This window comes from Protopterus annectens, chromosome 6.part0 (genome assembly GCF_019279795.1).
Source record: "Protopterus annectens isolate FY-2018-M chromosome 6.part0, PAN1.0, whole genome shotgun sequence".
NCBI classification, from domain to species: domain Eukaryota; kingdom Metazoa; phylum Chordata; order Ceratodontiformes; family Protopteridae; genus Protopterus; species Protopterus annectens.
In genome coordinates this window covers 1,077,813,317-1,077,826,833 of record NC_056737.1, presented here as the reverse complement: position 1 = coordinate 1,077,826,833, position 13,517 = coordinate 1,077,813,317, and the positions used below count along the sequence as shown (strand labels likewise).

The following is a 13,517-nucleotide window of genomic DNA, read 5'->3' as shown; positions in this document are numbered from 1 at the left end:
AACAAAAAACAAGTGCAGAGAGAAGTAAATTATGAAAAAATCAAAATGGAGGCACTAAGTGCAGAATAAGAGCACTTGAACATTTTTTTTTTCTGTTGCAACAGAACATATTAAGAGACTACAGGGGTTGTCCCTCCCAAGTGCTCTCTCTGTACACAGCAGAAGAGAAGGGACTGGTAGGAGTGTCTGAAATCAAAATATGATCTCACTGTACTCAGTTGGGCCCAGGAGGAGTGTCCAAAAACAAATTTACAGCAGGGGCAATTCCAAAGTCACCAAGATTAACACCACAACAAGAACAGGGACGGAGGGTGGAAAACTAACTGCAGAAAGACAGAGACCACAGTATTCAATGAAACAAATAACTAATCTTAAACAATGCCAAGTGCAGAGAAAAGTATACTTAAATTAGCTTGTGTGCCCAGTTGATTTTTGCAGGTAAAATCACAGCAGCCAACATCTCTGATGTTTAGCAGAAACTTAAAATATCTTGCGACTAACACAAAACCCAATCTAATTTACATTTACACTAATCCAAAAAAAGTGTAATGGGCTTCAGAGAATTCATGCTGGTGTGGTTTAGGGTGTTAAGACTGGCACATTAGTCTGGTCCTCTATGTTTCTGGCCATGCACAAGTTTGTTTGTGCAGCAGTAGTGTGGTGTTTCCTTTCTCTGCACTTGTGTGACTGTAGAGACGGGAGTGGGGGCCAAAGCAAAACTTTTCGAGGAGTATTTGCTATATATGAAATGTGATTCAATTAAATGTGTTACAGACTAACTTTTTAAACGCTTTCTGATTAGATGAGAAGTTTCTCAGATGTCACATAATAAATTCATATTTTACACGTTTATTTCACTTATGTTAAAGTTAACCTTAGCAGCTGTTGACGGAGGACCATTCTTTCACAGGGAACTGTATGGACAGTGTTCATGACTCATCAAGGAGAGATCTTATGTGGATTAACTGATGTAAGACCAGTTGTGTGACCAACTGAGCATTAAGAGCAGATGTTAAACAGCATAGGGAACATGGCCTCAGCATAATGGGAATTAGCTGAAGGTGGACAGCCACCATTCTGGTCTGTCTTGCTGGGTAACTGCAGACTTTCTCAGAAAGCTGAACAACTCTCTTAGCCCAGGACTTGTTCTAATGAATGGCACAAATGATGAATAGTGCCACCATTTGGTGTTAGTGAGACAGAATCATTTCTAATATGTAGTTGTAATAATCATTTAAGGTGCTTTACTTGGGTAATGTTGCAACAATCACCTTTAGAAGCTTACGGTTACAAGATATGTTCAAATCAAATTACCCTGTTAAAATTAAACCAAACTGCAATGACCACTGATTTCTACCATCTGTGCTGCCTGTACAGCCAGCCAGCATTCTGTTTACCTGTGCCAGGTGCCCCATACAAAATGACTCCTTTTGGAGGTTTAATACCCATCTCTTCGTAATACTCTGGATGAGTTAGTGGAAGTTCTACAGACTCCTACAAGAAAATAAACAAGTGAATGAATCAACGGATAAATTACCGTAGCATCACATTTACACCTGTCACAAGACTCAAACAAGAAAAACATAATTCATGCTGGATTATGATTAGACACTGAGAAGATGCATAAATTTCCATTTAAATTACAGTATTTTGTTAAAATAAAGCAGTTGTTATAAAACAAAAATGGTTATTGTAAAAAAAACTATTACCAAAAAAAAGCTTTGCTTTGGGAAAACAATAACACTGTAACACTAAAATATAGCAAATAAGTATACTATCACTCCAGTTGATCAGCCTTCATTGATGGTGATAGTCAAACACACAAAATTGAGGCTACGCATCTAAAAGCTACCCTAGACAAAGCTGTAATACATTAAGTCGTGGAGAAGGAGGCTTCCAGTTTTCAAGTTCCACAGTGATTTACTCCGTAACCTCGCACAATATTCCTTAGAGTGCTGGCTAACATTGTCAAATACAGCAGGTAACAGTAGAACTTTTGTCTTCACCGCTGCCTTAAACCAGAGCAGCACCTCAAGGCCATGTCCTACATCTACTCCTCTTCAACATCTTTTTTTTCCCCTCAGACGTCAGCGCTGACTCCAGGGCTTGGCTCACCAAACATCGCTTGACTGCAAGCTTAGGAGCATGGTCCCTAACTCTGCAGACACAACCTTCATTTAACGGCAAGTAACATTACGCATGAACAGTGCAGAAGAAATAAAAAGAAGTTATGTACTCACAATAACGTTCCATGTTTGTAGTCCATCTCACCCTTCATTCTTACATATGGGATCGGAGCCGATCCTCAGCTCCGACGTGGACTATTTACAAGCTGGACGTCTTCTAGTTGGCTCGTGGCTAGGTAGGTATCCCATGGTGTACCAGTACAATCCCCAGATCTTGTTTGCTGCTAACTAGGAAAGATAACAACAATTATACCAAAGAAGCCAATACTAAAAGGTCTCCATAAAAGGGATAATAATATTTTTGTGTCTCCAGGTACTTTCAGGCTGGGGGTAGGTGGGTGGGTTCATAAGAATGAAGGGTGAGACAGACTACAAACATGGAACGTTTTGGTGAGTACAAAACTTCTATAGATCTATCTCACCTTCATTCTTACATATGGGACAGTGTCCCCACCGCCTTATTCTTGGGTGGCTTCAAGGAAAAATACTCCTGAGTACCGTGGAACCAAATGAAGCTCTACCCCTGGAGGTAGAATCAAATTTGTAATTAGTAATAAAAGTGTGAGGGGTAGCCCACGTAGCTGCTGCACAAATATTATCAAGTGGGACCCTAGCTTGAAAGGCTGCAGAGGTAGACAGATCTGGTAGAATGAACCTTGATTTCAAAGGGTAAAGGTCTACCCTCAGAATTGTAAACATAAGCTATACAGCTAGAAATCCAATTTGAGAGTGTCACTTTGGAAACTGGTAAACCTGACCTGGATTCAGAGAAGGAAATTAATAATTGATCCGATTTCCTTAGTCCGGTGCAAATAAAAACGTAATTGTCTATGGACATCCAGCTGATAAAAATCTGTATTCAGCTGCATTTGAATGATTTGGAAAGAACACCGGAAGCTCTATGGATTGATTCAAAGTGGCATGGGAACAGACCTTGGGGACAAAGGAGGGATTAGTACGAAGGGACACACTGTCCTTGTGAAAAATCAGATAATGGGGTTTAACAGACAATGCTTGCAACTCTGACACCCATCTGACCGACTTGATAGCTACCAGAAACAAAGTCTTCCAAGACAGAAATTTCAAAAAAGATGAATGGGAAAGCTCAAAGGGAGGAGAAGTCAATTTGGACAACACAAAATTTAAATCCAATGAGGCAAGAGGTTCTTGATAGGGGGGTCTCAACAAAGTAGCACCTTTAAGGAAGGTTTTGCACAGATTATGTGACATCAGATTCGAATCTTGAAAACCTAGATGAAAGTTTGAAATCCCTGCCAACTGAACTCTGATAGTGGCAGCCGCAGATCCCTGGTGAAAAAGCTCAGACAGGAATTCCAAAACCATGGAATGGAGGCAGTGCAAGGACCAACATTCAGTTTCTCTGCCCAGATAGAGAATCTTCTCCATTTGCTGGAATATAGTCTCCTAGTAGAAGGTTTATGAGAAGATGTAAGGATATGAGTCACGGAGGGTGAAAAGTCGTGAAGCCCGACTAGGGATGGAACTGGAGCAGCCACTCTGTCAAATTGAGGGTATGTAATGAGGGATGGAGCAAACCTGACGTGTGTCAACAGGTCTAGAGCTGGGTCCAGGATCCAAGGATCGTCCAGGAGAAGAAGCCCGAGGAAGCGGAACCAAACCTGATGAGGCCAGTAAGGAGCAATGAGGATAAGTTTGCTTCCCAGCCGTTTTGCTTTCTGAATAACCTTGGGAATGAGAGGAAAGGGAGGAAAAGCATACAGGAAACCCAGGGGCCAACTGTGAACAAGTGCATCTCTCAGTGACTCCCCCGGAGGGGGGATGAGGGAGAAGTAGCTGCTGCATTTGGCATTGATTGGACTGGCAAAGAGGTCACAGCAAGGCTGCCCCCATCTGCGGAAAATCTGTTCCACTGTCTCCTGTTTCAGAGACCACTCGTGAGGCATAAGGATTGCCCTGCTGAACTTGTCAGCTATCACGCTGGTTGTCCCTGCAATGTGCATTGCCACCAAAAAACGTTGGGAAGCTATCGCCCATTTCCAAACTCGCATGGCCTCTCGACAAAGTGGGTAAGATCTGGTTTCACCCTGTGATATACCATATTACCAACATGTTGTCTGATTGTATTCAATAGTCCCCAGAGGCAGAAGGTCGTGGAGTGCTTGCAACGCCAGGAGCACTGGCCTCATCTCTACAACGCTGATATGCAGGTGAGCCTCGTGATCTTGCCATGTGCCTTGGGACAGTCCTGTCAAGATAATGCCCCCCCCACCTTATCTGTGAGGCATCCGTGGTCACAGTAGCAACGGGTTGGTGAGAGACAAATGAGGTGCCTGTGGTTAACTGATTGGGTGCGTCCACCAAAGGAGGTCCTTCTTGCAAGATTCTGTCAGCAGAATGTGATGAGATAACGGGAGGTGCTGAAGACCATTGGGACGACAGGAGCCACTGAAGAATTTTCATGTGTAACCTGGCTAGTGGCACTAGTAATATTGTGGAAGCCATGGTCCCTAGAAGTTGCAGAATAATCTTGGCTTTGACCTTTCGTAAGGGAAGACGACGCCAAATTTGAAGAACCAGATTCTGTGCCCTTTCGGCAGGAAGACGAGCCAACATGTCTACTGTGTCTGTCTCTGTGCCTATAAAAATCACAGACTGAGAGGGCAATAAGGCAGATTTTTCCCAATTTATAGAAATTCCCAGCTGGGCACAAAGCTGAAGAGTAGCGTCCCTGGCCTGAAGAAGTAGATGCCTGGTGGGGGCGGTCAATAGCCAGTCCAGATACGGAAACACCTGGAATCCTCGACGTCTTGGGTGAGCTGACACTACTGCCATACATTTGGTGAACACATTGGGGGCTGTGGTGAGACCAAAAGGCAGAGCACGAAACTGGTAATGATTGGCTCCCAGCTGGAAGCATAGATGGTTCCTCGACACCCTGTCCATTTTTATGGGGTAATAGGCGTCTTGGAGATCTATGGAACACATTCAACTGTCTTGGAGATCTATTGAGCACATCCAATTGTCTTTCCCTAATAACGGGAGTACAGACTGCGATGTCACCATCTGAAACTTGTCCTTCTTTACTGAATCATTCAATCTGTTGAGGTCTAGAATAGGCCTCCAGTCCCCTGTACATTCTGGCACTAAAAAGAATCTGGAGTAAGTTCCGGATTATATTTGGTCTGCTTGGACGGGTTGGATGACTCTTTTTGACAGCAACTTGTTGACCTCCACAGTTGTCTGATCCCTGTGACTGAGTTGAACATCCGGGATCTTTTTGGGAACAGGTGGAAGAGAAAAGGGTATGACATAACCTCTGGTAATAATTCTTTGTAACTACTTGTCTTGAGTGATACCCAGCTAGGCTTCTGGGTACAAAGAAATGAGACCCCCAACCGGCCCCAGAGAAGCACAGTCTGGCCCCACATCAGGAGCGCTGGTAAGGCCGGCCTCGAAAGGAATCGTGACCTCCCTGGTTTTGCAGACCGCCCCTGCCTTTAGGGCGACGTCTACAACTTCCTCCTCCTCTGGAGTCATGCTGTGCATCCTGGAAAAAGCTCTGGGACTTCTTGAACCACATTTTACCACCCCTCTGATCCTTAGAGTATGGTCTAGAGGGGACAGTAAAACGTACTCCCACGGCAGAGTGTTTTTCCTTCTTGCTCGCACCAGGTGAGTATGTCCTTTACCTTGGATCCAAACAAGGAGGAACCGAAGGGGGCGTTGGTAAAGGTAGACCTGAACGGTTCCACAAAGTTACACAAACGCATCCAGGAATGACGCCGCAGGGAAATTCTTGAACCCGCTGCTCTACTCGCTCCATCGGCTGCATACGAAATAAGCCGCATGGAATAGTTGACGATAGAGTTTAAGGTGGACAACTGGGCAGAAACCTTGTCAGGGACTCCCTCAGTACATTTACCTTGTAGAGAATCTCCTAACTCTTTAAGGAGATCTCTCTGAAGTCTTGTGAAGTGAGTAAGGTAGTTCAGCGATCTGAAGATAAATGCCGCTGAACTAAAGAAATGCTTCCCGTATCTGTCCATCGTTCGAGACTCCTTATTCGGCGGATGAACAGAAGAAGTCTCAGCTAGCTTCTTCTTAGTGGCCACCGCCACCACCATGGCATCTACGGGAACACCTTTAGACAAAAAATCTTTCTTAGGAGGGGCAGAAAGAAACTTATTCTGTCTCCTGGGGATTGGCTCCACAGCATTAGGAGTATCCCACACCTTTCTACTAACTAGCACCATCAGTTCGTTGAAAGGTGGAGACACACCAAGACGCTGAAGGCTGAGACCCGAAAGCCTTCAGGTACACAGACTCCTCATCAGAAGGGGTGACAGTGGGCCAGCTGCACCTCTGCTTAAGGATTTCCAGGATGTCTACGAAGGAGACATCGGAGGACGACTTGGGGGACCCTTCAGACTCCTCGAGGTCAGTGTCACAGGTCAGAGACTCATCCTGGGAGTCTACATGCTTCCTCTTACATCCATGGAGGCTCCTCAGAAGGACATTCCAGGGAGGTCTCGGAAGAGTGGGAGCCACCAGCCAGTGGCTCCCGAGGCTGAGGGTCTCTGCTGTCCATGGAGGGGATAGGAGCTGAGACAGAATTAGGTGCTTTAGGGGGAAGAGTGCCAGTACCTCTACTGGGAGCTGACGATTGGGACAGCACACTCATCATCATCTTGAATACTGACCTCTCCGGCACCAAAGACCTCCCCGGCTCAGAGGATGTCGTCGGCTCCACAGCTATCACCTCCGAGATAGACATAGGGTCCGAACTCATCCTAGTCGATGCACAGAGCGGAAGACTCGGAGCTGAAGAAGTTTGGTTCCAAGCATCCCTGTCGGGGCCAACCAGGAAGCTTCGGCCCCTAGACACTACGGATGCCACAGAGTGTCGAAGCAGAACTCTGCTCCAAAACAGCCACAGGGGGAGCTGGAGCCGAAGGTTCCACCAGTGGTACCAAACACTCCGGCTCCGAAAGACCAGCATGGCTCGGAGGAGGAATGATCGCATTGGGTTGTACGGACTCAAGTGGCTCCGGAACTGACTGGGTCAGAGCCAACAGCAATTTAGGCAAAGCAGATGACTTCAACAGTCTCAGCACTACCCTCTCTACATCTTCTTCCGATAAACTCCTGGAAGACCTGGATGACAGAGTAGGAGAACGGGATCTCTGAGGGATCGGAGATTTCAATATCAAAGAGGCCGGTAGAGGATCCATAGACCGGTTCCGAGAAATAGTCTCAATGGATGGCTCCGAAATACTTGGAACTGACCCTGTAATCACAGTACTGCTCTCAGTCGGCACTGAGGTCTGTGGAGCCAATGAGACAGTGAACTTGTCTAATTCTGATATTTTAAGAAGTGGCTCTGAGATGCCAGCCGGTGCCGGGGAGGGCCTCTTATAGGATTTAGATTTTCCCTTAGTGGATTTTTAAAATGAGGAAGAGCTAGACAGATCTTCCTCAAAGGAAGGTTTAAGAAGACCTTTTAGGATGAACTTGTTCTTTCTCTCCTGCAACATCCTAGGACTGAAAGCATGGCAAAATAAACAGGTCTACTGTAAATGGATGGCTCCCAAACAGTAAACGCAGTTACCGTGACCATACGGGTCTATATTATATCCTCGAACGCTTAAAAAAAGCGAACGCTGATTGATCGAACTTATTTTCGCGAAACTGCAAAATATCGAAGCAGCAGAAACTCAAATTTTTTCTTAGGCAAAGAATATTTTCAGTGTTATGGTTGAAAGTTACCGGTCGGATTCAGGTAACTGTGCGATTGTGAAGATGTGAGTGTTAGGGTGATTTAGGTGAGTTAGGGTTAGGTCTCGGGTTAGGTGTGTGTGCGATTGAGTGGACATGAGGGTTAGGGCGGATTTACGTGAGTTAGGGTTAGGGAGCGGGTGAGGTGAGTGTGCGATAGTGACGGACCTTAGGGTTAGGGTTAAGGTAAGTGGGTAGTTAGTGGTGTGTGCATAGTTTAGTGTAGGGTTAGGTATCAGATTTTAGGTGTATGTGTGTGGATTTCTGTTTGTTTGGTGTGCTTGTGTTGTGTGTATGTGTTTTGGATCAGCGATTTTTTTCCCCTGGGAAACAAACTGCTGATCTGACAGTTCAAGATTGTAAGCTTTCGCTTAAATTAGGTCGATCAATCAGCGTTCGCTTTTTAAGCGTTCGATGATATAATATAGACCAGACCATCCATTACGGACATTTTTGAGAGCACTTAACACACTTCTTAAAGCCAGATGGCTTATGATCCTTACTCTCTTTAGACATTCTCGCAGGAGAAAAAGGAGGAGGACTAGGTCCTCTAACTTAAACGGGCCTAGCCCAGGCAGGAAAGGAAAGGAAGAAACTAGGTCTTCTAACTAAAACAGACCTAGAAATATGCAGAGTATAGAAGTTCACACACTCAAGCAGAAATATCAACAAAACAAGCGGGAATCTGCAAAAAACTCAAACTTAAGCCATTAACTAACAGAACGTAGTTCTGTTAATAATGGCAGCAAATCCAAGAATGCTAACCAATTAACAAGTGAAAAAACGCCAAAAATACTAGACTATCCTATTAACACACACAGTCTAACAGTACGCAAAAGGCGCCTACAACTACTAATTCTATGAGCATACAAAAACCAGCACACAGGATACCAATACTAACTGATTTACAATAAGCAGTAACAGTTTTACTATTTTTAAGATAAACAGAGCCAAAAAAGTTTTGGAAAAAGTTAAACTAAATGCAACACTTAGCCAGAGCCAAAGAGGAGCACAACCAAACTCTTCGACGCGGCAAACGAGGTCTGGGGATTGTACTGGTGAACCATGGGAGTCGGAGCTGAGGATCGGCTCCGATCCCATATGTAAGAATGAAGGTGAGATAGGACTACAGAACATCCTTACATTTTAGTGTCGAAACATACAGCATTCTGGCACTTAGCACCATTCTCACCTACTTCATGAACTGCTAATGGACAATAATTGCCAAAACAGTAAATGCCTTGCAGTCCTTGTAAGTGGTGACTATTTATTTGCTGCTCATAAAAGCTGCTATCACCTACAAGTTTTTTTAGAGTGCTTTTCAAAAAATTTTATCCTTTTTTTTCTTTGAAATTTCACAAGGCTTTTAAACTTCTTAATCTCGCCTCTTTACATTCTGTGAGAAATGTGATGAAGATCTAAACTGCATGCACACACTGAATAAAACAAGCAGTAAATGTAATAATTTTCAGAAGCAACTGTTTGCAACAAAACACAATTTGTAGGATGGGGAAGACCGACCATTTATGCAAAGGATGGCTGAAACAGCATCATCATTAAAACCAATTATAAAAAAAGAGCTAGAAAAACAGTCATGTAACTATTATGTAGTGGATTTTTCAAACATGCAACTAAGAAACCAATGCTTACTCATGTTGTGAGAACTGAAGACGGCAAACATGAAACCAATGCACCACCTTTATCAGTACCTTTACAGCTGTAAGATAAGCATTAGCCAGCTCTGGAGAGAGAGCTGGATCAAAACAACGCAGAAGGTGGGTAAACATTTATTTTATAACTTACGGTTACTACAACCTTTCCCTAAGAAGATAAAAAAAAAAAAAAAATCTCAGAAGAGTTTAAAAACAGCTAGTAAAATGTGCACTCTTATCTGGATGGCAAAGGTCATTATGTGACCAAATGTTTTAAAATTACCAAGATTTAAAGTTCATAATTTGCAGAGGTACCTTAATTTCCTGAATTTGGCTATCAAGACCACCGATGTCTGCATACGTTTCTTGGGGAGCCTTTTCCACTTTCATAACCGTGACTAAAGGATCTGTGTCATCCATTAGGACTCCTATGACAGCATGAACCTAAAAGGTAATTATAACAGTTAACAATTGCTGCATTTGAAATTATTTACTCCATCCCTCAACATGCTACATTCATATGCAACCTTTCAAATAACTTTTTTTTTTTTTTTGGCTTTCTGGACTGAGACTCCTTCCTGTCCTAGGATAGGACTCAGGATTTCAATAAGGAACCTGTGCCAGCTATAAGGACACTAACCTTCAGAAAATATGCCCCAATAACATAATAAAAGTACAGTTTTGTACCTACCATAAATGTAGATGTTCGAGTGTTCACCCTGCTGCAGTCATCACACTTGGGTTATCCTGTCATCAGGCGGTCCCGCAGTCGGCCGGAATTCCAAAGTCTTGGTCCGGCGTCAGTTGCTGTCGCCTCTTCCTTGACGTCAGTGTGCCAGGGGTATATATAATGCAACCGGCGCCATTTTCTTTGGTTTTTCTTGCCCCAGATGTCAGGTGCCCCCAAAAAGGTGGTCAGAATTAGTACCAAATGGAGTAACCACTGCACAAACACAAAATCCCTTCAGCTATAAGCAAATACATCAGTAAGGCATAGAAGACATGTAGCCAGTAGATCAGCGGGGATGGAGGGAGGGTAACCTGGACTGCAGCAGGGTGAACACTCGAACATCTACATTTATGGTAGGTACAAAACTGTACTATGTTCATCGTGTTACCCTGCTGCAGTCATCACACTTGGGTTGAATCCCAAAGCTAAGGTAGGGGGGAGGCATCATAGAGGGTTAGTGGAGGCAATAAGGCCCTGCAGAACTGCAGTGGCGAAGCCCGCCCTGGACTTAGAGTAAAGACGTAAGTGATGGTGTTGGGTAAAGGTGTGTACTGAACTCCAAGTTGCAGCTTCTAAAATTTCCTTGGTTGGAACCCCCCTGAGAAAGGCAGTAGAGGTAGCTGTTGCCCTGGTAGAGTGGGATCTAATGGTAGCAGGAACTGGTTTCCCCATGATGGGTATAGCAGAAACGTATGCAATGACCTATCCATTTAGAAATGGTTTGCTTTGATATAGCCTTCCCTTGAGAAGCTGTAGCATAGGATACAAAGAGCTGGTCAGATTTTCTGAAAGCCTTAGTTTTGTCCAAGTAGTAACGAAGCTGCCTGTGAATGTCCAAGGAATGAAGGAGTCTCTCACCTTTGTTCTGTGGATTGGGTAAGTGGATGGTTTGATTTTAAAGCTACACTGGAAACCACCTGAGGCATAAAGGAAGGATTAGTTCATAGAGAAACTCTGTCTTGATGAAAAATGAGGAAAGGTTCCACTGCCATTAGTGCCTGTAGCTCTGAGACTCTTCTAGCTGAAGTTATTTCAAGGAGCATGGCAGTCTTCCATGATAGGAAAGTACAGTTGTGTACACCTACCATAAATGTAGATGTTAGAGTGTCTTCACTGTTGCAGTCATGACTGTAGGGTTCTCCCCTGCCGGCAGGCAGCCCTCGGTCGGCCAGAATCCCAAAGTCTGGGTCCGGCGTCAGCTGTTCAACTACACTCCCTGACGTCAGAGCGCCAGGAGTACAAAGCTGACAGCAGACGCCATCTTCTCCAGTTTTTCTTGCCCCAGATGTCAGGAGTCCCAAAATGAAAAAGGTCCCAAAACCTTTGCAAATACACCTCAGACGAATGGTGAAAAGTAAAAATAAGAGGGGACAGGAGGGAGGGAAACCCAGACTGCAACAGTGAAGACACTCGAACATCTACATTTCTGGTAGGTGTACACAACTGTACTATGTTCGTGTTTCACTGTTGCAGTCATGACTGTAGGGTAGAATCCCAAAGCTGAAAGAAAGGGAGGTGGTCATAAAGAAGAAGGAGCAGCTAAAAGGCCCTGCAAGACTGCAGAGGCAAAGCCTGCCCTAGACTTAGAGTAGAGAGGTAGATTGTAGTGCTTAGAAAAAGTATGCACTGAACTCCAAGTTGCAGCTTCCAAAATGTCTTTGGTAGGAACTCCCCTGAGGAAGGCCGCAGAAGTGGCAGCAGCTCTGGTGGAATGACTCTGTATACTCCCTGGGATTTGCTTTCCATGGTGTGAATAACAAAATCTGATTCCATGAGCAATCCATTTAGAAATGGTCTGTTTTGAAATGGCTTTACCTTGGGAACTTGAAGCATAAGAAACAATTGTTCTGATTTCCTGATGTCCTTGGTTCTGTCCAGGTAAAAACGTAGTTGTCTGTGTACATCCAAGGAATGTAAGATCCTTTCCCCTTTATTTTGAGGAGTGGGGAAAAAGGTTGGCAAGTGGATAGTTTGATTTAAAGCCACTTTGGAAACCACCTTAGGCATGAAGGTAGGATTAGTCCTCAAAGATACCCTGTCTTGATGAAAAATAATATAAGGTTCCACAGCCATAAGAGCTTGTAACTCTGAAACTCTCCTGGCAGAGGTTAGGGCTAACAAGATTGCTGTTTTTCAAGATAAAAACTTGATGTCAGAAGAGGCAGCTGGCTCAAAAGGAGGCAAGGTTAGTTTTTCCAGAACATAGCTGAGATCCCAAGCAGGAATGGGAGGAGATCTAGGAGATCTAGGAGGTCTTAAGTTCTTAGCTCCTCTGAGAAACTGTCTCATGAGCTGGTGGGAAAAGATGGGAGGGTCTGTATTATAATGAGCAGAAACAGCAGAGGCATGTATCTTAATAGAAGAGAAAGAGAGACCCTTATGAAAGAGATCTGTCAAGTAAAGTAAAATTAAGGTAATGTTAGGAAGAAGAGGATCAGAATCCTGAGCCTGCATCCAGGAACAAAATCTTTTCCATTTTCCTGCATAAGATTTTCTAGTGCTAGGACGTCTGGCTTCTAAAATGACATCCATAACCTGCTTGGGTAGGAAAAAAGAAATCAAAGGCCCTGGATTAACCAGGCCACCAGACTGACAGTTCTGACATGAGTGTGTAGAACCTGACCCTGATGTTGGGACAGAAGGTTCGGAGACTGAGGTAAAACCCAAGGGGGCTCCAGACATAGGTTTTTTAGAGTAGGATACCAAAACTGCCGAGGCCAATTTGGAGCCAGCAAGATTATCATCTTGGGCTTGTCCTGTTTTATCTTCAATAAGACCCGTGGAAGAAGAGGAAGAGGCGGAAAGGCATACCCAGAGAGGTTCCTCCAACTGAATGACACGGCATCCACTTTCCAAGCTTCTCTGTGGAAAGTCCTGGTGCAAACATTCTGTAGCTGATGATTGAGATGGGATGCAAAGAGGTCTATGTGAGGCCATCCCCAGACTGCTGTTATCATCCTGAATATTTTGGTGTCCAGCATCCACTCGTGTGGATCCGAAAGGTTTCTGCTCAGACTGTCTGCCAGGACGTTTTGTTTCCCTGGTAGAAACTGAGCTTGAAGATCCAGATTGCAAGCTAGAGCTGTGTTCCATAGATCCATGGCTAGTCTGCAAAGGGGGTAGGAGTGAGATCCCCCTTGCTTGTTTATGTACCACATAACTGTGGTGTTGTCTGTCCATATTAGTAGTTGT

The 13,517-nt window shown here is 44.2% G+C and overlaps 1 protein-coding gene across 1 annotated transcript in view; it reads right to left on the bottom strand.

Moving 5' to 3' along the window:
• The window catches only part of PSMC1 (proteasome 26S subunit, ATPase 1), a 561,132-nt gene that overhangs the window by 277,059 nt on the left and 270,556 nt on the right, over positions 1–13,517 (bottom strand). The window contains exons 6-7 of the mRNA XM_044074701.1: positions 9,911–10,039; positions 1,398–1,494 (exon numbers count right to left, since the gene is read on the bottom strand). Coding sequence (XP_043930636.1) covers positions 1,398–1,494; positions 9,911–10,039 — 226 coding nt within the window. The remainder of the gene's footprint in view (positions 1–1,397; positions 1,495–9,910; positions 10,040–13,517) is intronic.